A 22,134-nucleotide genomic window follows, 5' to 3' on the forward strand; every position below is an offset into this window, starting at 1 on the left:
ATTAGCGGACCTCCAGATGTTGCCAAACTACAAGTCCCATGAGGCATAGCGAGACTCTGACAGCATCAAGCATGACACCAAGAGGCAGAGGCATGATGGGACTTGTAGTTTGGCAACAGCTGGAGGTCCGCTAATTGCTTATCCCCGTTCTACAGACTGGAATACTGCAATCACTGAGCAGCAAATTTCACCTGTGATGCATTTCAGTTATCTTGCAAACCTGACCTGTTAGTGGGTTTTGGAGTTGAGAACCACTGCTCTAGGAGTAGGGCTGTAGGCCCAATATTCACTCCTCATAGTGGTGCACCACAAAAAGAGTACCCAGGGACATGACTCCCCTCAGAGGATCCCTGCCCTTAAACTGAATAGCAACCTGCCAGCAAAGTCACCATATTTCAGGTATCTATCCCTACTCTTGCTATGCAAGGTCCAGTTACCATCCTTCGGGGCCCCAGGGCCAAAGGCAACCCATCCAGATTAAGCACTTTCCTCCCCAGTAGGGGTATGCAGAACAGGCAATGGCATCTTTAGACTAACAGCTAAACATGATAGTATGTGTAGCCGAAGCGATGGACAATGCTGTCACCCGCGGTTCCAGCTACAGACAACTACTGGCAGGATAACACATGCAGATTTAGTGGTTCTTCAAAGTACCACACTAACCATAAAATGCAAGGCGATACGTTCAGTAAGGGGCAACTGGAATTCTCATGGTCACTGTAGTCTTCCTTATGCCCTGTACACACACGATCAGTTCATCTGATGAAAACGGTCTGATGGATTTTTTCATCAGATATCCGATGAAGCTGACTGATGATTAGTCGTGCCTACACACCATCGGTTAAAAATCCGATCCGCGGTGACGTAAAACACAACGACGTGCTGAGAAAAATGAAGTTCAATGCTTCCAAGCATGCGTCGACTTGATTCTGAGCATGTGTGGATTTTTAACCGATGGACATACCCACAGACGATCGTTTTTTTCCCTATCGGTTTTTTAACCATCATATAATTTTAAAACAAGTTCCTAGTTTGACTGATGGCTAAAAAAAAAAAAAAACAATGGGGCCCACACACGATCGGTTCGTCTGATGAAAACGGTCCATCAGTCCATCATGTGTACGCGGCATTAATGTTCTGAGCATGTTCGTCAGTTTGTAGTCAATCAGCTTAGAGGAGTACAAAGTAGACTTCACAGCAAAGATACCATGATCGATTTGGTTTCTGTCTATGAAAAACATAATCCCAGATTTCAAAGTTAGCGGGGCACTTTATAAGAAAACCAAGCCTGGCCGCTTGTGGCTGAAATGGCCACTTGTTCACTTCAGCTACAAAAAAAAAAAACCCGACAGGATTACTTGTGAATATTTAGAAAACATAAGAACTGCTTTATTGAATTATAAATAGATTAATTGCTACTTGCAATTATACAATGTAGAAATTTGTTAAAAAGGAAAAATTTGTCCATTTATGAAATAACATTTTTCGTTAGGAATTGGACACTTGCCTTTTTACTGTAGATACATGCTGATCCTTGAATCAGGAGAGCAGCTTCTGCAAAGTTCATTGTGGTTTTACCTCCATCAAATGAGATGCATATATGATCCAACTATATAAAAAAAAAAAAGAAATGTACATTTAGATGTGATCATAAAAATAAAAAACACATCCCTTAAAGCCGCACTGCACTGATTTTTTATCATTATGCAGAATATATAATATAATATATATATATATATATATATATATATATATATATATATATATATATATATATATATATATATATATATATATATATATATATATATATATATATATATATATATATATATATATATAAAGTGTTCTAACTTTATTGTTTTGCTGTGTTCACCCTCTGAATTCTAAAGAGCTACATATCCCAAAGGACCTTGCAAGCAGCGATTCCTGTAATAAAGGTACAACTGAAAACTGCTCCTCCCAGCACCTCTTTAGTTCAGAAGGCAGGCTCTGAATTCTGTGACATATCAGTGCCTACTCACAGGGCATAGTGGGGTTGATTTACTAAAACTGGAGTGTGTAAAATCTGGTGCAACTCTGCACAGAAACCAATCAGCTTCCAGATTTTTTGTCAAAGCTTTATTGAACAAGCTGAAGTTAGAAACTGATTGGCTACCATGCACCGCATTTTACACTCTCCAGTTTAAGGCCGAGTTCACAGCATGGGGTCTGGTCCAAATCTTTGCCTGAATGCGCACCTGAACCGAACTCAAACACGCACAGGACCCTTCTGCAATCCAGACCGCCCATGACCTGTGTGAACCCTCTACATTGAGAACACTCTCGCCCATCATGCAAATTGAATGCGGGGAAAACCTGCATCCAATTTGCATATATGTGAACCCAGCCTTAGTAAATCAACCCCATAGTGCTTTATTTAATTACATAAAAACTGTTTTGTACTGTGCAGACTAGAACTATAATAAGAGTCATAAAATTGCCCAGATTAATAGGCTAAAAATACTTTACTTATTGGCGTATAACACTAATTTTTTGACCCTGAAAATAGAGGGTAAACTGTGCCTGCGTGTTCTATGCAGGGGGCTGTGGAAAGGTTTTTTTCCTGAAACTTCCCTCTTAAAGTTAGGGTGCGTTTTATACCCCTGTGCGTGTTAAACGCCGATAAATACGGTAATTAAAATACAATGAAGAAAATTAATATATGATTTCTTCAATTTTGACCTTGGATAGGACTAACTTACAAAAGTTATTCAAGGGCAAATAAATGCATGGAGATGTCTGCAGTTTAGTGTCACCATCTTACATTATAAAATTGCTGATTAATAATACTACAGGATTACCCCACCTTTAAGTACACAATTGTACCAGAGCATGCATATAAAACAAAAATGTACTTAAAAAGGAGGTTCTAAACGCTTATGTATTTTCACCTTAATGCATTCTATGCACCCCCACAGAGGGACACCAGAAGGAGGATCGGGGCCACTGTGCAAAACCAACTGCACAGAGGAGGCAAGTATGACATTTGGCAAAATTGGCACCTCCTCTTCTTGAGTGTCCCACTGGAGAAGCGCTCTCCTTAGTGGACACCCATTCGAGCGTGCTTCTGTGTTCTGCTGCTGCGTCCGTAGACATAGACAGCAGGACTCTGCCCCCCTACCCACGCGTCATTGGATTTGATTGAAATCAGAGGGAGCCAAAGGCTGCACTGCTGTCAATCTATCCAATCAGGACACAAGACACCAGCCGGAGCTGGTGTGCTCATTCCGGTCATGGAATTACGGGGCTCAGGTAAGTTTAAGGGGGGCTCGGGGGCGCTGCTGCAGCAAAGGAGGTTTTTCACCTTAAAGCGGAGCTCCACCCTAAAGTGGAACTCCCGCTGATCGGAACCCCCCCCCCTCCGGTGTCACATTTGACACCTTTCAGGAGGGAGGGGGGTGCAGAGACCTGTCTAGAGACAGGTATTTGCACCCACTTCCGGCCACACAGTCTCGGGCAGACTACGGGCATTCCGTCAGCTCCCGTTTCCCCCTGTTGTGTTCTGGAACACTCAGCTCCAAGTACACAGCGGGAGCCAATCGGCAGGCGTAGCGCGACTCGTATATGTGCCGTAGAGAACGGGCAGTGAAGCCGGAGCGCTTCACTTCCTGGTTCCCTCACCGAGGATGGCGGGGGGGCAGCAGAGTGACGAGCGATTGCTCGTCCTCTGCTGCGGACGCTGCTGGACTCCAGGACAGGCAAGTGTCCTAATATTAAAAGTCAGCAGCTGCAGTAATTGTAGCTGCTGGCTTTTAATATATTTTTTTACCAGCGGAGCTCCGCTTTAATGCATAAAATGCATTAAGGTGAAGAACGGCGAGGGTTTACAACCTCTTTAAAGTGACGCAATACCTCTTTCACTTCTCAATGCATGTAAATACACTAGCTCTATGGGAAATCTTGGTCAGCTTGACATGGCACTACTCCCAGTTTTCAACATTGACGTCTATGGGAAATTTTGGTAAAATTGACATGGCTCTGCTCCTGAACCATAAGTGACACCAAACTTGGGGAACCAGGACTATGAAACTGTAGATTACCTAGGCAAGCTGGCTGACCCCAAAAAAATGGATATGCTGTAGTCCTGGGTCCCCTCGCGGTGCTCCCAATGTTTGGTGTTCCTGTCATTTATGGTTTGGGAGCAGTGCCATGTCAAGCTGACCAAGATTTCCCATAGACGCCAATGTGTCCGTACTTGCGAGTGTACGTAAAGTGAGAGTACATAAAGCGGGGTATGCATGTACTCTATTGAGAAACATGGCCGACAACTGCCATTTGTCTCGCGTTCTGTTGACAGAATTTACTACTGGAGTATGGGTTTAAAAGCACATCTCCAGGGCTTCACTCTTGCAGTGCAACAACAGCCAGTCGTGGCTTAAAGAAGTAGCTTCAGAGGACTAGTTGCAGCACTAAGTGACCCTGCTGGAGCAAGAAATAAGGTAAACATTTCTCTACCTCTAGACATTATAAGCATGTAACCCTTGCTCCACTGCAAAGACAAATTATTTTATATTCCTGGAGTTGGGCTTTAACGGTTTGTAGGTTGGAAATATATCAATAAGTCAATCATGTAACAACAGGTAAATAATGTAAAGGATTAAAAATTACAGACGCCACCATTTTTGAGCATTTACTAGCAACCTACCTCTTCCAAGTACTCTCCCAATTGAGCAGCTACATCTACCTCCCAGTTTTTGGTCATATCCCTGATTGGTTGCAGCAGGTGAACGAATCTCGTTTCCGCATCTTCCATGGTTTAGAACTATAAAAGGAAACATAAAAGATAATTCCATTCATGAATCACAAAAATACTACAACTATATGACTCATATTCTTCCAGCAACATTCTACATCTTTGTATTAAAAACATGATGACCAAAAATTCCACTGTAAAACCAAAACAGGAAGTAAAGCAACATTGCTTTTGATATTAGCCTGGGGGGGGAATAATCGTGCAAGCTCGTTCCCGAGCCACATTCCGTGCAGCTACAGACGTGTAGAGATCGACTCGGCCCCACTCATTGGTGTCTGGATTTGTTTGACTGCGGCAGGAGTCAATGGCTTCTGCTGCTCTCATTGAGTCCAGTGAGAAGGGAAAGCCCTGGACCCAAATCAGGATTTGTACCCTAATGCAGGGAATGCAAAAAAGGTAAATTACCCCCAATTACACCACGATTTACGGGGGTAATAGGCATTAATGGAACTGCACCAGAAATGCAAGTGTTGTGTTTGTATTGCAAATTTTTAAGGGGTTTTGAGTTTATTTTAACACTGTATATAGCTGGTTTCTAAGTAGGGGGCTGGAAAGCCAGCCGCCATGTCCTTAAAGGAATTGTAAAGGCAGAAGGTTTTTTATCTTAATGCATTTAGATTAAAAAACTTCTGTGTGCAGCAGTCCCCCCAAAAAAATTACCTACCCGAGCCCTTTCTCTCCAGCGATGTCCATGATCCCCTCAGCCATCCAGTACACTCCTCTTGATTGGCTGAGACAGAGCAGCGGCGCCATTGGCTCCCGCAGCTGTCAAAGTCAGCCAGCTAGGAGAGAGAGGGGCCAGGTCTCCATGTCTAAATAGATACACAGAGCTCTGACTCGGCTTGGGTGCCCCCTGTAGCAAGCTGTTGGCTGAGCGGCACTTAAAAGGAGGTAGGGGCCAAAAACAGCAAAAGAGGGACCAGAGAAGAAGAGGACCTGGGCTGCTCTATGCAAAACCAACTGCACAGAGGAGACAAGTATAACATGTTATTTTAAATAACAATCACTTTAACAACCGAAGAGTCACCAGCTGTCAGTGGGCTTCCCCACTAAAAGCTGAATGTAAAAAAAAAACAAAAAAAAACAATTATATTAATATATATATATATATATATATATATATATATTTGCTTTCCAGGAGAGCGGTCGTGTCGTGTGTCCCCTAGTCCCCTCTACCCGCCGGGACCTGCCATGGAGATCCAGGGCCCACCAATGGGCAAGCGGAGTACAGCAGCACCCGGGGGTGTGCGAGAGTGCTCCGGTGGCAGCGGAGCCACCTGAATGCCCTCACCCGACAGGCAGGAGGCTGCCTGTCAGTTTCACACACAATCCCAGTGGTTGCAGCCACCGGATTGTGTGCGATACCCCCTGCTGTGAGGGCCGTACAGACCTGGGGTCAAAAAGGAGCAGGATCAATTTATTAATTTTTTGGATTAACAAAACGCTTTAAATCGACTTGATTTAAATCAAATCCGCCCTGCTTCCATGCACCTGAAAATGCAGCCCGTTTTTGGGCACGTGGTGACACAGCACCGTTGTGCGATTGCCCTGCAGGTGCGCTTTGGAAAAAAGGTTGGGGGGGGGGGGGGGGGTTTCCCTGCAGGCACAGCAGCCCATTCAAATAAACAAGCTGCTGTCAAATGCCCGGGCACTCAGGACCCACAATAGTGTGAAGCTAGACCTCGGGCTCATTCACAGCAGTCCTGCTCAGCGCACAGACAAGGCGATCTTCCCCGCGTCCGCTTAGTATAGTTTACACCAACACGCTGCCGGCGTGCGCTGAAGGAACGTGCGACATGCAGACGCACACAGAGCTGCACAGGACGCAGTAACGTGCGCCCACTGATGAGAATGAGCCCCTCAGGCATTGTGGAAACAAACATTTCTCTGTGCACATTTCCAAAAACAAGCATCACACTTGTGGCGACATTATTTCTTAATACCCCCAAAGCTGCTAGCAAACACGTCTTGTCTGCGCATTCAACTGAACAAGCTTCCGGGTGCCAATCAGCCAACACTCCCAATGGAGGGTGACTCATGACAGGTCCTCTTTGTATAAGGAGAGTGTTATACTCGGTGCTGCACTCATTATAGGAACATTACAGAGCCATACAGCTCAGGGGCCCTCCTAATATCTCCCCAATACAACGATAATCAACCGACATTCATTCCCCTCTCCTCCACACACCGCCCGATCAGGCTATTCATCCCTCCCCAGCTCACCTTTGTCACACGCCGGTTCGGCTTACATATAATATTACATATATATAATAAAAACCCGTTCTTCGCTTCCGGATCACAGCAACCTCCAATACGCCCTTTTTGTTTTTCCCGCCTAGTTCACGGCTTTCTCTCGCTTCGAATTCCACCAATCAGTTGTCGGGAGCTGGGTGTAGCAAGATGGCTGAGAGATGGGCGTAGCAAGATGGCTGAGAGATGGGCGTAGCAAGATGGCGTCCCGTATCCTCTACTAATTGGCCGATAGGATTCCTCTTTGGTTTCCTGAAGGACCCATTGCGCCCTCTAGTGATTAATTGTGGAACAGCGGAGCTGTCAGCCTGTCCTGGTTTTATTGATCATAGACTAATGCGTAGTAGTTGCATGCCGGTGTTCTATTGAGAAATGCATCCCATCAAAAAATTCCCCGATGGGCCTGTGATATGTTGATCAGCTGGGTGCAGTAAACACAGCGCATGCGCAGATCCCCTGAGGCAATATGACAGGATGGGCAATATTCAAAGCTATGCAAACAACGGAGGGAGACCGTAAGGCCCCTTTCACATTGAGGAGTTTTTCAGGCGGTACAGCGCTAAAAATAGCGCTGCTATCCCGCCTGAAAAACTCCTTCACTGCAGACTCTATGTGAAAGCCGGAGGGCTTTCACACTGAGGCGATGCGCTGGCGGGAGACAAAAAAAATCTCCTGTCAGCAGCATCTTTGGAGCAGTGAGAGGAGCGGTATGTATACCGCTCCTTCCCATTGAAAACAATGGGAAACCGCGGCAATACCGCCCGCAATGCGCCTCTATAGAGGCGCATTGCGGGCGGTATTAACCCTTTATCGGCCGCTAGCGGGGGTTAATACCACACCGCTAGCGGCTGATTCCCGCGGCAATCCCGGCGGTATAGCGCCGCTATTTTTAGCGGCGTTATACCGCCACCGCGGCTCCCGCCCCAGTCTGAAAGGGGCCTAATTGTCAGACTGTGCCTTGCTGCTGCAGGGCGGGTTTTTACCATGTGCTGCAGGGTGGGTTTTGTCTGTGTTGCAGACGTGTTTGGTGTGTTAAACGGCTGTGTCTTAAGCCTTGTACATACGATCGGATTTTCCGACGGGAATTGTGTAATGACAGCCTGTTGGCATAAAATCCGACCGTTTGTACGCCCCATCTGACAATTGTTGTCAGATTTTCCACGGACATTTGGCATGTAATTTTTTTTGGGGGGGAGTGGGGGGGTCAGGAGGAGTGGGACTTCCTGTCCCACTTCCTCCTTCCGCCGAGGGGCTGGTAAGGCGAATAGCTTAATCGCCTTATTGCTCACGCATGCACAGTGCCGTTCGCGCATGCGCAGTGGGTGCCCGGCCGTGAAGCCGAAAGCTGTCACTGCCGGGTGCCCACACTAGGAATGAAGACGTCGCTGGAACCGTGGAGCAGGTAAGTGTCTGTTTATTAAAGACCAGTAGCCACACTTTTTGTAGCTGCTGACTTTTAATAAACTTAAAAAAAGGCTGGAACACCCCTTTAAAGGGGTTGTAAAGGTAAATGTTTTTTCACCTTAATGCATTAAGCTGAAAAAAAATCCAACAATAATGCCCCCCCCCCCAGCCCCCGTTATACTTACCTGACCCCTCGAAAGTTACGCACTCGCCCCCAACATCTTCTTCACCACTCATCCTGGCCACTGATTGGCTACAATGGATGGATTGAAAGCAGCGCAGCCAAAGTCTCGCGCTGCTGTCAATCACATCCAATGACGCGGTGGGGCGGAGTGATACAGTGAGCGGCAATAGCCGCCGGCTGTTCCACAGGAGCGCGCCCGCAGGAACTTGAGTACCTTGCAGGGGGGAGCCGAGACAGCCGCCGAGGGACCCCAGAAGACCAGGTTCGGGGCCACTCTGTGCAAAACGAGCTGCACAGTGGAGTTAAGTATAACAAGTTTGTTATTTAAAAAAAAATAATAATAAAAATAATAACTTTACAACCCCTTTAATCCTTTTTTTTCCCTTTAAGGGGGTGTGTCCTATGCCTACATACACTTGCTAGTAGGTGTCCCTTATTACCATTATCAAAATGTTGGGAGGTATGCAATAGGCTGCGCACGCCTATGCTCTAGTAGTCACAGGGTTTTCCCTTAAAACTTTCAGCTGTTCCAATTTCTTTATATTAATAAAGCTTGTACACATTTTATAACCAAAAAAAAAAATCAGCCCATTTCCTGTTCCGTTTTGGTGACTAGGAACACTTTTTAGGACGTTCTATTTTTAGGACGTCTCCATGAGGCGCATGCGCTCTACATACAAGACTGTCCAGCGTTATCCGGTGCTACGCCGCTCGTTTCATGTACTGCGCGTGCGCGATAGGAAGTGCACAGTTTGAATGAGAGTCACGCGCATGCGCTGTTGTAAGGGCGAGCGGCACTGTGTAATACGCATGTGCGGACCGTCCACGTTGTGACTCATCCAGTGGAGCTGCAAAGAGCGGAAAGTCTGCAAGAATGGGGGAGCAACGTGCGGTGCGGGGTGCCTTCCTATGGGGGATGAGTGGGATTTACCTGTCTGCCTTTCTGTCCCTGTATACACAGATTCCAGGTATGTATGTGCACGCCATAGTGGGGGAATAATAATGGTGTGTGCTTGCAGATGGTATAGAACACGCAGTTCCTCACACATATAGGCGGTCATTGATACTTTGTAGCAGTTTACTAACATACAAAGGCGGGCTCAGTGGTTGTATTATTCATTGATTGCATGCAAATGTTTTCTTAGCACACTCGTTCCACTACAAAGTAACTAATGCATGTTATTTTGCATTAGGATCATTCTGGTTAGCAGTGTGTATGTATGTGTATATATATATATATATATACATATACATACACACACACACACACACACACACCCCTAACCAGAATGATCCTGATACAAAATAATATATGTATGTATGTATGTACAATTACTCGCTATGCACGTTGAGTGTATAACACAGGAGCGCACCCGCAAGGTAACCCCCCCCTTCGGGATAGCGCTTCCCAGAGGGGGTTGGCTCTTGCGGAGAGGAACCGAGACAGCCGCCGTGGGACCCCAGAAGAGGACATTCGGGGCCACTCTGTGCAAAACGAACTGCACAGTGGAGGTAAGTATGTTTGTTATTTAAAAATAAAAATTAACCCATAGTGTCACTTTAAGATTTACCATGACTATCTCCTAAACGTTTTGCCGTTTTGTACCTGTAAAGAAAAAATTTAGCAGATGATCACACTAGTGCAGTCCCCATACTTCTACACCAGTTACAGTCTATATGAAAAGTTCTCTCCTTAAAGGTGAATCATCGTCATCTTGGTGCAGCCATTCAAACTCCTGGAGAGGGTGAACGGTAATAAAAGATCGGGCGAAGATGGAAGCACTGGGGGAGGTGACAGCTCAGCACTGGAGGGCTGCGTGTTAAAGGCCCGCCTATGACAAAAATGACCCTTTTCACTGAAATGTAACCTTGCTCCCCCCCATCCCTACACACACAGCAATATGAAGCCCCCCCCCCTTTTTTTATATATATTTAAATACCATGTTACTGCCATTCAAATGCTTTGCAATTATTCCCCCATCCTCTCCTAGGTGAGAATGTAGGGCTCCACCTCCTGGTGCCTCCTGAGATATGCACATATCCCAGAAGGCATTGGCTTCCATATTGCAGATGGAAGAGGACAGGTCTGGCTTTGCATCATTGGGGGGGCCGCTGCCTGAACCCAGAAGAGACAGCTGGCTTCCGATATCGGGGAAGAATATTGTGGCGGGGACCTGACAGTCAAGGGGGTTTTTAAAAATTAAACAGGGCGGGGGAGAAGTCCCCATCCCCCTCTTATTTTTTTTTTCCTAAAGGGATGGCCTGATTCGTTTCTGGTTTCAGCCTTTTTCCTGTTTATTTTTACTTGTATCTGCAAGCAACATTTTCAAAATAAAAACACGTTTTTCTAGTGGAATGAAGATTTACAAACTATGTCAAGTTTGTTTTGCTAAGTAAAATCCTCCAGAACAGATGCTCCCAATACACTATAAAGAAGTATTCAAGACTACAGCTGTATATCGTATGTACCGTATTTATCGGGGTATTGCGCGCGCTCCGGCGTATAGCGCGCACCCCTAATGTGGACCTGCAATTCCTGTTAAAAAAAAAAATTTACTACTTAGTTTTGGTGTCTTGCGCGGCGTCCATCGGCGGCCTCGTCGGGTCCGTCTGCGGCTTCGCTGGTGTTCACCCGCGCTGTCTCCCCGTCGAATCGCCGCTTCCCGTGCTCAGTTTGAATGCCTGCGCCGACATATACTGAGTGGAGTACATTCGGCCAGGCTCGGCTTCGCTCGTGCTCACGCTCTGTGACGTTTATGCGTGAGCACGAACGAAGCCGAGCCTGGCCGAATGTAGCCGAGTGTACTCCACTCAGTATATGTCGGCGCAGGCATTCAAACTGAGCGCGGGGTACATCGCACACTTTTTCCCCCTTAAAATAAGGGGAAAATCGTGGGTGCGCGTATATCGCGCACCCACGTTTTTCCCCTTATTTTAAGGGGGAAAAAGTGTGCGATATACGCCGATAAATACGGTATGTCTGCAAAAGAACATCGCTGTGATCAACAAGTGTTCCTGTTTAAGCCTAATTAGCGTCTGCGGTTTTGGCCCGCACACACTATGAGAAAATCGCACGAATGGTCGGCTGGTTTTCCTTGATTTTTCAAAGCAAGTTGGAACCGAGGGTAGAAATAATGTCCAAAAATTCTCGTACGACAAAAGCTTTTTTTAATTTTATTTGTTTCTGATCATGTGCAGTCCTTTGTTTCTGATATTTCTCGTACAAAAACGGTACACATTAAATGAAAATTGTTCTGTTCCCTTGTGAGAAAAATTTGTCCCTTCGGAAATTTTCGCTTGGAAGGTTGGAATCGGATGTGACAAAAATATTCGCCTGATTTTTTTAGTGTTAATCACATCTATGTGAAATGGCCAACTGCTGACGTGCTATTGCAATGGTATCTAAATTTGATACAATAAGATACATAGTTGAATAAATAAACAAGTGTAAACGTGCTGTGAAACATATTACACTAGTACAGTGATGAACCTTGGCACTCCAGATGTTTTGAAACTACATTTCCCATGATGCTCATGCACTCTGCAGTGTAGGTGAGCATCATGGGAAATATAGTTCTAACGCATCTGGGGTGCCAAGGTTCGTCATCACTGCACTAGTAGATCTCAATACTGAGAGCCCTACAAGTATTAACTTTTTTTTTTCATGATACATACAATTTAAAAATTTTGGGGAATCAGTTTAATATGTTTGGTAAAAGACCTGCTTGCAAGCAGGTCTTTTACCAAACATATTAAACTGATTCCCCAAAAATTTTAAATTGTATGTATCATGAAAAAAAAAAAAGTGCAACAAAATGTTTGTATAATTTTTGATATGTAAAACGCTCAAGAGTCCCAAAAACTCTCAGCAATATTAGTTGTCTTCAACTAAAACCAATAATAAACAAAACCCCAAAAAAATCTTCTTGTGTTATCGCCACACCTTTGTGACAATCCACCACCACTTATGTCCAAAATGACTCACCAGATATCATACTGGTATGGCCAGCAACTAATGCATTTCCTTTCTTGGTAATCCTTTGCAGAAACCATACATGTGCAATACTTTTCCCTTTGTCACAGCTCTGTCAGATCCTCAGGTGCCCGATGTTTAACCACTTAAGACCTGGACCATTATGCAAGGTTAAGGACCTTGTCCCTTTTTGCGATTCGGCACTGCGTCGCTTTAACTGACAATTGTGCGGCCGTGCAACGTGGCTACCAAACAAAATAGGCGTCCTTTTTTCCCACAAATGGAGCTCTCTTTTGGTGGTATTTGATCACCTCTGCGGTTTTTATTTTTTGCGCTATAAACAAAAATAGAGCAACAATTTTGAAAAAAAAATGCAATATTTTTTTTATTTTGCTATAATATATATCCCCAAAAAAGATAAAAAATCTTTTTTTGTTCCCTCAGTTGAGGCAGAGAACTATTCTACCTTCTTTTTTTATTTTATTTTTTTTGGTTAAAAAAAATCGCAATAAGCGTTTATCGTTTGGTTTGCGCACAATTTATAGAGTTTACAAATAAGGGATAGTTTTATGCCATTTTTATGAATTATTTTTTTACTAGATTACTCGATTAGCTTTTTTTTTTTTCTTTCTTTCTTTCATGACTGCAACATCATGGCGGACACATCGGACACTTTTGACACATTTGTTCACAGCGAAAAGTGCTATAAAAATACACTGATTACTGTGAAAATGGCAGTGAAGGGGTTAACCACTAGGGGCGCTCAAGGGTTAAGAGTGCCCTAAGGGAGTGATTCTTACTGTAGGGGGGCATGGCTGTAGGTATGTCGCTGATCGTTGTTCCCTATATCAGGCAACAGACGATCAGTGTCACCGCCACACAGAAGAACGGGGAAGGTGTGTTTACACACGCCTCTCCCCGTTCTTCAGCTCATGTGACCAATCGCGGGACACCGGCGGCGATCGGGGCCTGCGTGCGCTCGCGACCCCATGGCTGGGCTCTTAAAGGCAATGTGCAGGTACGTGCCTGTGCCCAGCCGCCGACGTATATCGGCGTGAAGGGGTTCTTAAGTGGTTATATGTAAAAGAGAAGACTTTGCATAGCATAAACTTTTAAAATGGTGCACTCGCATATAACGCTGTCCTCCTGACACAGGTAATTTTAGCATGAAAACAGAGCTGACAGATCTGTGACATCGGAAAAGGATTGCACGTGTATGGTTCCTGCAGAGGATTACTTAGAAACTTTAGTTTCAGATCGAACCAGCATGATATATTGTTGGGGGGGATGTGCAGTGAAACGGAGAAATGCTCTGAACCAGGACACAAATATAATCTAAAACCTGACAGTTGCTGCAACCCTTCCTCTCGCAATCCCAGGCTAAAAAACAGAGGATTCTGATGTAAAAAGGGGGTGGGGGCTGAAGATTCTGATGTGAAAAGGGGGCGGGGACTGAGGAGTGTGTGGGGACTGAGGAGTGTGTGTGGACTCTGTGAAAGGTGGGGGGGCTGAGGACTGGGACCTCTTTATGTGAAAGGTGGGGGGGCTGACGGTAATGTTAAAGGCGGTGTGCTTGAGAACTTCTCATGTGAGGGGGGGCCTCCATTTTAGACTGGGGTGCCTTTGAGGTTTTGCATGTATTTAAAGGGTGTTGTGAAGATTTCTAAATAAGTTCTTTTATCATTTCAGGATTGTATGGACGTGAAGGAATCTTGCCTGCTTGGAGAATGCTCCGCTTCACTGGTAAAGGATTTGTGGAACAACTGATGGACTCTCCTACTCTACTCTGGTTAGGTCCCAGGGTAGGACTGGATACAGAGCAAGGGATGGAACTCATCTGCTTACTAGGAGTTCTCCTTTCTTTGGGTGCATTGCTTTTTAGTGTCCTTCGTGACAGCCTGGTGTTTCTTCTGCTGTGGATCCTCTACTTATCTGTCTATCAGGTGTGTTTGCCTCATGTATCCAGAACATGTACCCCTTTATTACTGAAAAGGGTCAGACTGCTTAGACTTGTTGCCAGCTTGGCATGTTAATGAAAGGTTAGTAAGTATGAAATGTTAAAGTGGAACTTTAAGAAAAGTTCTGCAAAATCACGAAAGGCTGGCCCCTTTTGCAGGTATAGCTATGTAAAACATTAAAAATAAGTGTGTATACTTTCAAATCAATAATACACGGTTTCACCCTGCGCTGAACATGCTCAGTTAAGCTTTGTACACAAGACCGGTTTTCCCAGAAGGAAAACTGCCAGGAGAGCATTTGGCCGGGAATCCCAGCCGTGTATATGCTCCCTAGCAGTTTTCCCATCAGGAAAACAGCCGGGAATCCCGACGAGAAAATAGAGAACCTGCTTCCCAGGAATCCCGTCAGGAAAACCAACGTTCCCCCCCCCCCCCCCCCACAACGGGATTCCCGGCCATGTGTACAGGGCTTTACTCTCTATTTTTAGGCACATTTTCTTACTGACGGATTGCTTCTGTTTGATCTGCAACTGCCAAAATGCTGCACATGTGATCAGTTTAGGGCTGCAACTAATGATTGTTTTCATAATCGATTAGTTGGCCGATTATTGTTTCGATTAATCGGATAATAGCTTTTAAAAAAAAAAAATGCATTTTTATATTTTTGCGTTAAAGTCCTTGGCCTTTCCAAATACGCAGCAGCTGAAAAAAAATCATGGATGTGAATGTGTCCCATAGGAAAACATGTAACTGAACTGTAGTGCGTTTCTGCAAAAAAGCATCAAAAAACCGAGGTGTGACCCAGGCCTGAGATGTTTAGTAACATAATGGGGTTAAAAAAACAAAAAAGTACAAAAAGAGCAAATAATCGCTACTGTAAGGGGTTCGTTTTTTACTGTGGGACAGTGAAAGTAATATTTACAGTAGCGATTGGCTTTTTTGTACTATAAAGGGATACATTTTTTTTTTTAACCCCATTATGTTACTGGCCGATCGGTTATGAAAATTGTAATCGATTAATTTCATAATCGATTATTTGTCGATTAATCAATTAGATGTTTCGGCCCTAGATAAGATAATAACACTAGATATTTGCTTAGGTCAAACTTCATGAATTGGGTTTACAGCCAGTTATTGAAAGGTAACGAAGCTAGAAATTCAGAAGGGAAGGTAGCTTCCATGATAGTTCTGTAAATCTCTTTTGCAATTGGGATATTTTATATTTAAAACTATATTTCCCATTCTGTTTCTGCAGGTCGGACAGGTTTTCCTGTATTTCCAATGGTAAGTTCTTAATTTGCAGCAATATGTTTGTTTCTTTAAAGCCCAAACTAAGGATATTTTTTAAATCATTGGGACACAGCCCCCACTGCAAGGGTTAAAACGCTAGTAAACCGCAAAAAAAGAAAAAACTTGAGCAATGACGTCACCCCCGTGCACGCGGGGTGACGTCAATAGACGGCATGCCATCCATTGAACATGCAGTGCAAATGCACCAGTAATATCTCCTAAACGGTGCATGTTTAAGAGATATTTACTGTACCTACAGGTAAGCCTTATCCACTTACCTGCAGGTACATGTAAACAAGGTGGGCTTTCCTACCACTTTAACTGTTTAGTCAAGGGGATAATAAAAGCACTTGAACCTCCGCTCCCCCATGCTCCGGCTGCAGACTGTCCCTTGGTGTCAACGCATTCAATGCAGGGCTATGAATCCTGATTAATGTCAGGACCGCATGAGTGTGGAATAGAAGGCACTGCAAAGACCGATCTAGCAGTTCAGTGGATCGGAAGAAGCTTCTTTTCTATGCCTCTTGCACCTAAACGAGCGGTTAACCCTTGCAGTGTGGGCACAGCCCCCATGAAAGATCACTCGGAGTAAATGAAAGCAACTCATAGTGGAACAGAATGTAATTTTTTTTTTTTTTTTTTTTTTTTTCAGGGACAGCCTTCTGTTAGAAGCAGGATTTTTGACAATATTGGTGGCTCCACTGCATGCTTTACGTTCAAAGACAAATACCTGGGTTCCTCATGATGGCATCACATTCTGGCTAATTAGATGGCTGCTTTTTAGACTTATGTTTGCATCTGGAATTGTAAAACTAACTAGCCGGTGTCCCACATGGTGGGGTTTGACAGGTGAGGCCAGTTGTTACTTTCATTTTTCTACTATTCTCTTTTGAAATTCTGCTTTTAATTTTTATTCCCAAATATGTCAGTAAAATGTTGCTTCTTTCCTATCACCATTCTGCTTCCTTGGATACTGGATCTTTATTCTTTACTTGGTTTCTTGTCAGAAATCGATGGAACATTTTAATGGGCAGGCATAGATACCATTTCTTACAAAGTCCTTTTTTTGTGACCTCAGTTCTAGAAGATTGGCAGAAGGGGTACTTTGTCTAGTATCTCTGATCTTTATACCAGAGCGTCTAATATCCTACTGTTAGGCTGGACATTGATGGATGAAAATTCAGCTGGTTAAAGGAGAAGTTCACCTTTCGGAACATGTTGCACCCTTTTTTAAGCTGTAACATGTTCCCACTGCTCTCTCCCTGTGACAGCAGTAATAGGAAAAGTTCCCTGTACTAGCTGTCATAAAAAAAAAAAAATGCTGCAACGTTCATTCACAGAGCTCTGTGTATGAATGAACTACAAGTCCTGACATCCTTTGTGGCTGTCAGCATGTAGTTCTCGATAAACGACCCCCGCGCTGTTGAGCGCTTTGGTAGTTTAGTTGATTCTTCTGCCTGGGAATACAATATGCAGGCACACAGCTCACTTACTGTTTATAGAAGTCCTGCATGACAACCACAATCTGCTGATCATGGGTGCAATGCTTTCCAGGCTCCTACAAAAAAAAAATGTAAATGCACACTATTTTTATTTTTTTCCTGCAAAAAAATGTGCATTTTATATATTCACATATTATCCTTTAAGCAGGATTTTATATAATTTATATTATCCTTTAAGCAGGGACTTAATGAATTTCTCTCTATGGTTGTTGCCGCTCGACAGTTGTTGATTTAATAATTGACTTTTGTCAATCGGCAGCTGCAGCCGCTGATCAGTGTATTTAAGAGAAGAGCGAGCAGCGCCATCCAAATGCAGCAGACCATGAATTTATTGGCAAATACGAGACGGCAACTTTGTGTGTGCACGCATCAGCGCTCTTGGTATATGGTTAAGCACCCTCTGGAGGACAAAGCCATCAATGGATGGCAGTAAAACCAGTGGTCCTAGCTGCGCTAGTGGCTCCCAACGCTTTCTGGAGGCTCAGGTGCACTTGGATATGTCCGGCGATGTCACTTCTACTCCTGGGTGTGTGCGCTTTGGAGCATGCATGCTCCTTCAGGCAATTGGTCACACACTGTAAGTTGCTGTCTTGCATTTGCCAATAAATTCATGATCTGCTGCACTTAGATGGCGCTGCTCCTTTTTTTTTCTTTGGTATATTTGCAGAGTGCCTTTTAGCTAATTTTAGAGCCTGTAGCCATCTAGCACCAGGGATTTTACTCAAAAGCACTTTTATCCTCACACTTGCGGACTGCTATTTATATACAGACCCCATACTGGACTCTCTCTGTTTTATTTTTTAATTTTTTTGATCAGTGTATTCTGACAGTGGAGGAGTTTGCTGTAAGAATACAATGGCGCAGCAAGGATGGATTCCTCCATCCATCTTTCTTGTGTGGTTGGGGGGATTCTGTTCATATAATTTTTTTTTTTTAATGCTTCAAACAGTGACTAGAATCTTCCATAGGAGGCAAGCAATGAAAGTAGTGTTGGATAATGGGGAACGCAGTGTTAATTTCGTAGACTAAAACATTTTAGTTGACCCAATAAATGTACTGGAGATTTAGTCGACTAAATATGATTAAAACAATTCCAGAATACTAAAATGCCATTTTAGTCCTAAGACTAAATTGAAATTTGCTGCCAAAATTAACACCGGGGCAATGAGAGCTTCTCTTTGGTTTTTGTTGCTGTCAGTGTCCCTGATAAACTGAATTCTTTCCAGGTCAGTATTAAAATGTATGGGGAACAAAGGAGATCCATTATGCAAAGGCAAAAGTTGCTTTTACCACAGTGCAGAAAAGGGCGTTGTGATACGTGTGAAAATAATAAAAGGTGAACTTTTCCAAAAAAATATTTGTTTTTAGCTATGTATTCATTTTTTACAACTGTTCCCTCTCTTAGCTCTTACCTATCACTATGAGACCCAGTGTATCCCAACTCCAGCTGCCTGGTTTGCCCATCAGCTTCCTGTGTGGTTCCAAAAATTATCAGTAGTGGCTACATATGTCATAGAAATTGGGCTTCCATGGCTTTTCTTCCTGCCTTCCCGAAGGCTTCGTCTTTTTTCATTTTATTCTCAGGTAAGTTTATTATGCAATATAATTTTTATGTTCAATTCCAGTCTACAGAATGCAATATGTAGACATTAATTTTTCGCTGTTGGGCTACATTCATACTGGGCTCCTTTGTTGAACAGCTGAAATTTTCAAGTTTAAACAATCTTTGTTTCCCAGGTTAAGTTCTCTTACCATTTTTAAATGTACTTGCATCTACATATGTTTACATGCATTCAGAGTATAATTGACCTCTGGACACAGATTCCAGACATCATTTTTTTTTTTTTTTTGTATTTAGAAATGTCCTAAGAATGCATACAATGGCAAGTTTGTTAATCCCGATGTGAGTGAGACCTTAGTATTCTGATGGTTTCCTTCTTTGGTTTTTTAGGTGTTCCTACAGGTTCTCATCATACTCACTGGAAATTACAATTTCTTTAACCTGCTTACCCTGGTTCTTTGCATTCCTCTTCTGGATGACCAGCATTTAAAAACCGAGCAGAAGGGAAAAAAAGCACAGCAGAAAGGTGACTACTGCCTCATAGTACTTAAGGATAAGTTCGCCTTTACAAAAAATAAAATGATAAATAAAATTTTATTTGCATGTAATTTATTATTTATTTTGTAATGGTGTAATGCCACAGTCATACAGACTGTCTGTGTATCTGTCTGGCTGTACCTCTGATAAGGCCAGGCAGATGCATTGTGACAGATAGACTTAATAAACTACCACATCGCTCAACAGCACTGTGGTAGTTTATTAAGAAGCTTATTGCATTCTATACAATGAGGTGAAAAACCTTCTGTAGTGCAGCAGCCCCCTTTTTACTTAACTGAACCTGATCTTTCCAGCGATGAGAACGAGCTCAGCAGCTCCAGCCGCTGTCTTGAGTCCTCATTGGACAGACTGAATGGCTCCGGCTACCGTCAGTCAAATCCAGTGACGTGGTGCAAAGTCCTGCTGTCTGTGTCAATGGACACAGCAGCAGGACTCGGGAGCGTGCCCGCATGAGTGTCTCCTTGGAAAGCTTGTCTCCGAGGGGACACTCAATGCAGGGAGCACCACTGGGGAGGAGGGGGGGATCGGGCCACTCTGTGCAAAACCCTTGCAAAGAGGAAGAAAGTATAACATAACATGTTTGTTAATTAAAAAAAATTCACCTTTGCAACCCCTTTTTTAAATACCTTATGTCAAAAATACCTTTTATTACAAAGTTTAGTTATCATTTTTTTTGTTCCTCAAAGCAGCTGAAAGGTCTTAAACTATGGTATATGAGAAAATCTGGGGTAATTGCGTGCTTCTCTTCACACATTTTTAAGTATTGGCAGTAGCTTAATAAATAATTCATATCTTGGATCCTTCCATGACTGGCAGAAGTCAGGCTAGGTGTTGTCTAGGAGAGCCCATCTTAGTACTTCCCACACTCCTGGTCTGTGGTACCTTTTATGAGTGAAGTTTAACACTAGTTCAAACATTGGCAGAGATTTACTAAAACTGGTGCACACAGAATCCGATGTAGCTGTGCATAGTAACTAGGGTTGTCCCGATACTAGTATCGGTACCGATACCGAGCATTTGCCCGAGTACTTGTACTCGGGCAAATGCTCCCGATGCTTCACCCGATACTTGTACTGTCAGGGGTGATCAGTGCATTGGGAAGTTGCAGGCACCAATCACTGCTATAAAGTGTATTCCCGCAGTGTATTCCTCCATTTTTCTCTCCCCTTCCGTGCTCCTCCTCCACCCCCTGGAACTGTCAGGATGGAGAGCGGGGTAGGAGCTGGTAAATCCAGCTCCTTACTGCTCCGAATGGACAGTCAGTGATCACTGACTCTGTCCATTCACATAATTAAAACATCGTAAACTGATTACGTTTCAGTTTATGAATGAAGAGAATACGCTGTCTTCACTCCATTCATTTTCAGCGCAGCTGATGCTGCTGAGAAAGGGACAGGGAAACATGTGTCCCTAGTCCCTTTCTCTCTCTCAAAGGGGAGATGTCAGAGGTCTGTTAAGACCCCTGATATCTCACCAAAACCCCCCAACAGGGCTGAAAAAAATAAAATAAAGAATAATAAAAAAAAAAAAAAAAGATTGTAGAAAATATAAAAGAAAAAAAGAAAAGAAAAAACACACTGACACGGTCCAACCCCCCCCCCCCCCCCAAAAAAAAAAAGAAAGCATTATAAATAAAAAAAATATTGTAAAAATTTTAAAACAAATTGTTAAAGATAAAAAAAAAACTACTGACACATGTGCTGCTGTCACATGAGATTAAAAAAAAGTATCGGTATTCGTATCGGCGAGTTTCATCGGTAAAAAGTGGTATCGGGAAAACCCTAAATTTAGTAACCAATCGGCATCCAACTTCAAGGAGTTGTAAAGTCAAAGTTTTTATCCTCATGCATGAAGATAAAAATAAAAAAAACAGCCGCTCTGGCACCCTCTAATTACCTGAGTCCCCTATCTGTCCTGCGATTTTCCATGAGTGTCGCAGATGTCCGAGACTGATTGGCCAAGATACATCAGTAGCGCAATTGGCTCCCGCTGCTGTCAGTCAGCCAATCGGAGGAGCGGGGCTGGACCGCAGCTCTGTCTCTGAATGGACGCACGGAGCTGTGACTCGGCTTGGGTGCCCCATAGCAAGCTGCTTGCTTGTGGGGGCACTCAACAGGTAGGAGGAGCCAGGAGCACCGAAGAGGCACCCGAGACGAGGATGATCTGGGCTGCTCTGTGCAAATCCAACTGCACAGAGGAGGTGGTAAGTATAACATGTTTTTATTGGGAAAAAAAAGATATTTTGCAATCACTTTCAGCTTGTTCAATTCCGCTTTAGCAAATAAACCTAGAAGCTGGTTACTATGCACAGCTGCTCAAGATTCTGTGTGCACCAGTTTTAGTAAATCTCCATGATTTCTCCCATGAAGACGGGTAAGCCAGTACTTGAATGCACATGATGTACAGATGGGATTAGGCTCAGGTTTACATCTATTAATTATGTGCCTGTTTTGGTGGTTTTCTTTTTACAGGTCGGGGGTTCTCTGTAAAGTCTTTATTTGTTGTGCTCTTGGATCTCTTTGTTTTCGGTTTACTTGCTTTCTGGACTGTTAAATATTTTGATCTTCAAATCAACTTGGAGAACTATACTGTGGAATCCAAAACTGGTAAGTGGCCCATTATATTTTTGCTTGACAGATTAAGTTTCAGAATAGTTTTA

General features: G+C 43.6%; 2 protein-coding genes across 2 annotated transcripts in view; one reads left to right on the forward strand and one right to left on the reverse strand.

Annotated features, from left to right (window-relative positions):
* Positions 1–7,163, reverse strand: part of NCAPH2 (non-SMC condensin II complex subunit H2) — a 47,910-nt gene extending 40,747 nt beyond the window's left edge. Inside the window, exons 1-3 of the mRNA XM_040343178.1 lie at positions 7,019–7,163; positions 4,688–4,804; positions 1,508–1,609 (exon numbers count right to left, since the gene is read on the reverse strand). Coding sequence (XP_040199112.1) covers positions 1,508–1,609; positions 4,688–4,795 — 210 coding nt within the window. The 5' untranslated portion in view covers positions 4,796–4,804; positions 7,019–7,163. The remainder of the gene's footprint in view (positions 1–1,507; positions 1,610–4,687; positions 4,805–7,018) is intronic.
* Positions 7,164–9,418: 2,255 nt separating this feature from the next.
* Positions 9,419–22,134, forward strand: part of LMF2 (lipase maturation factor 2) — a 38,646-nt gene continuing 25,930 nt past the window's right edge. Inside the window, exons 1-7 of the mRNA XM_040343179.1 lie at positions 9,419–9,601; positions 14,296–14,549; positions 15,820–15,848; positions 16,507–16,703; positions 18,762–18,940; positions 19,308–19,443; positions 21,947–22,081. Coding sequence (XP_040199113.1) covers positions 9,508–9,601; positions 14,296–14,549; positions 15,820–15,848; positions 16,507–16,703; positions 18,762–18,940; positions 19,308–19,443; positions 21,947–22,081 — 1,024 coding nt within the window. The 5' untranslated portion in view covers positions 9,419–9,507. The remainder of the gene's footprint in view (positions 9,602–14,295; positions 14,550–15,819; positions 15,849–16,506; positions 16,704–18,761; positions 18,941–19,307; positions 19,444–21,946; positions 22,082–22,134) is intronic.

Source organism: Rana temporaria, chromosome 3 (genome assembly GCF_905171775.1).
Source record: "Rana temporaria chromosome 3, aRanTem1.1, whole genome shotgun sequence".
Taxonomy (NCBI): domain Eukaryota; kingdom Metazoa; phylum Chordata; class Amphibia; order Anura; family Ranidae; genus Rana; species Rana temporaria.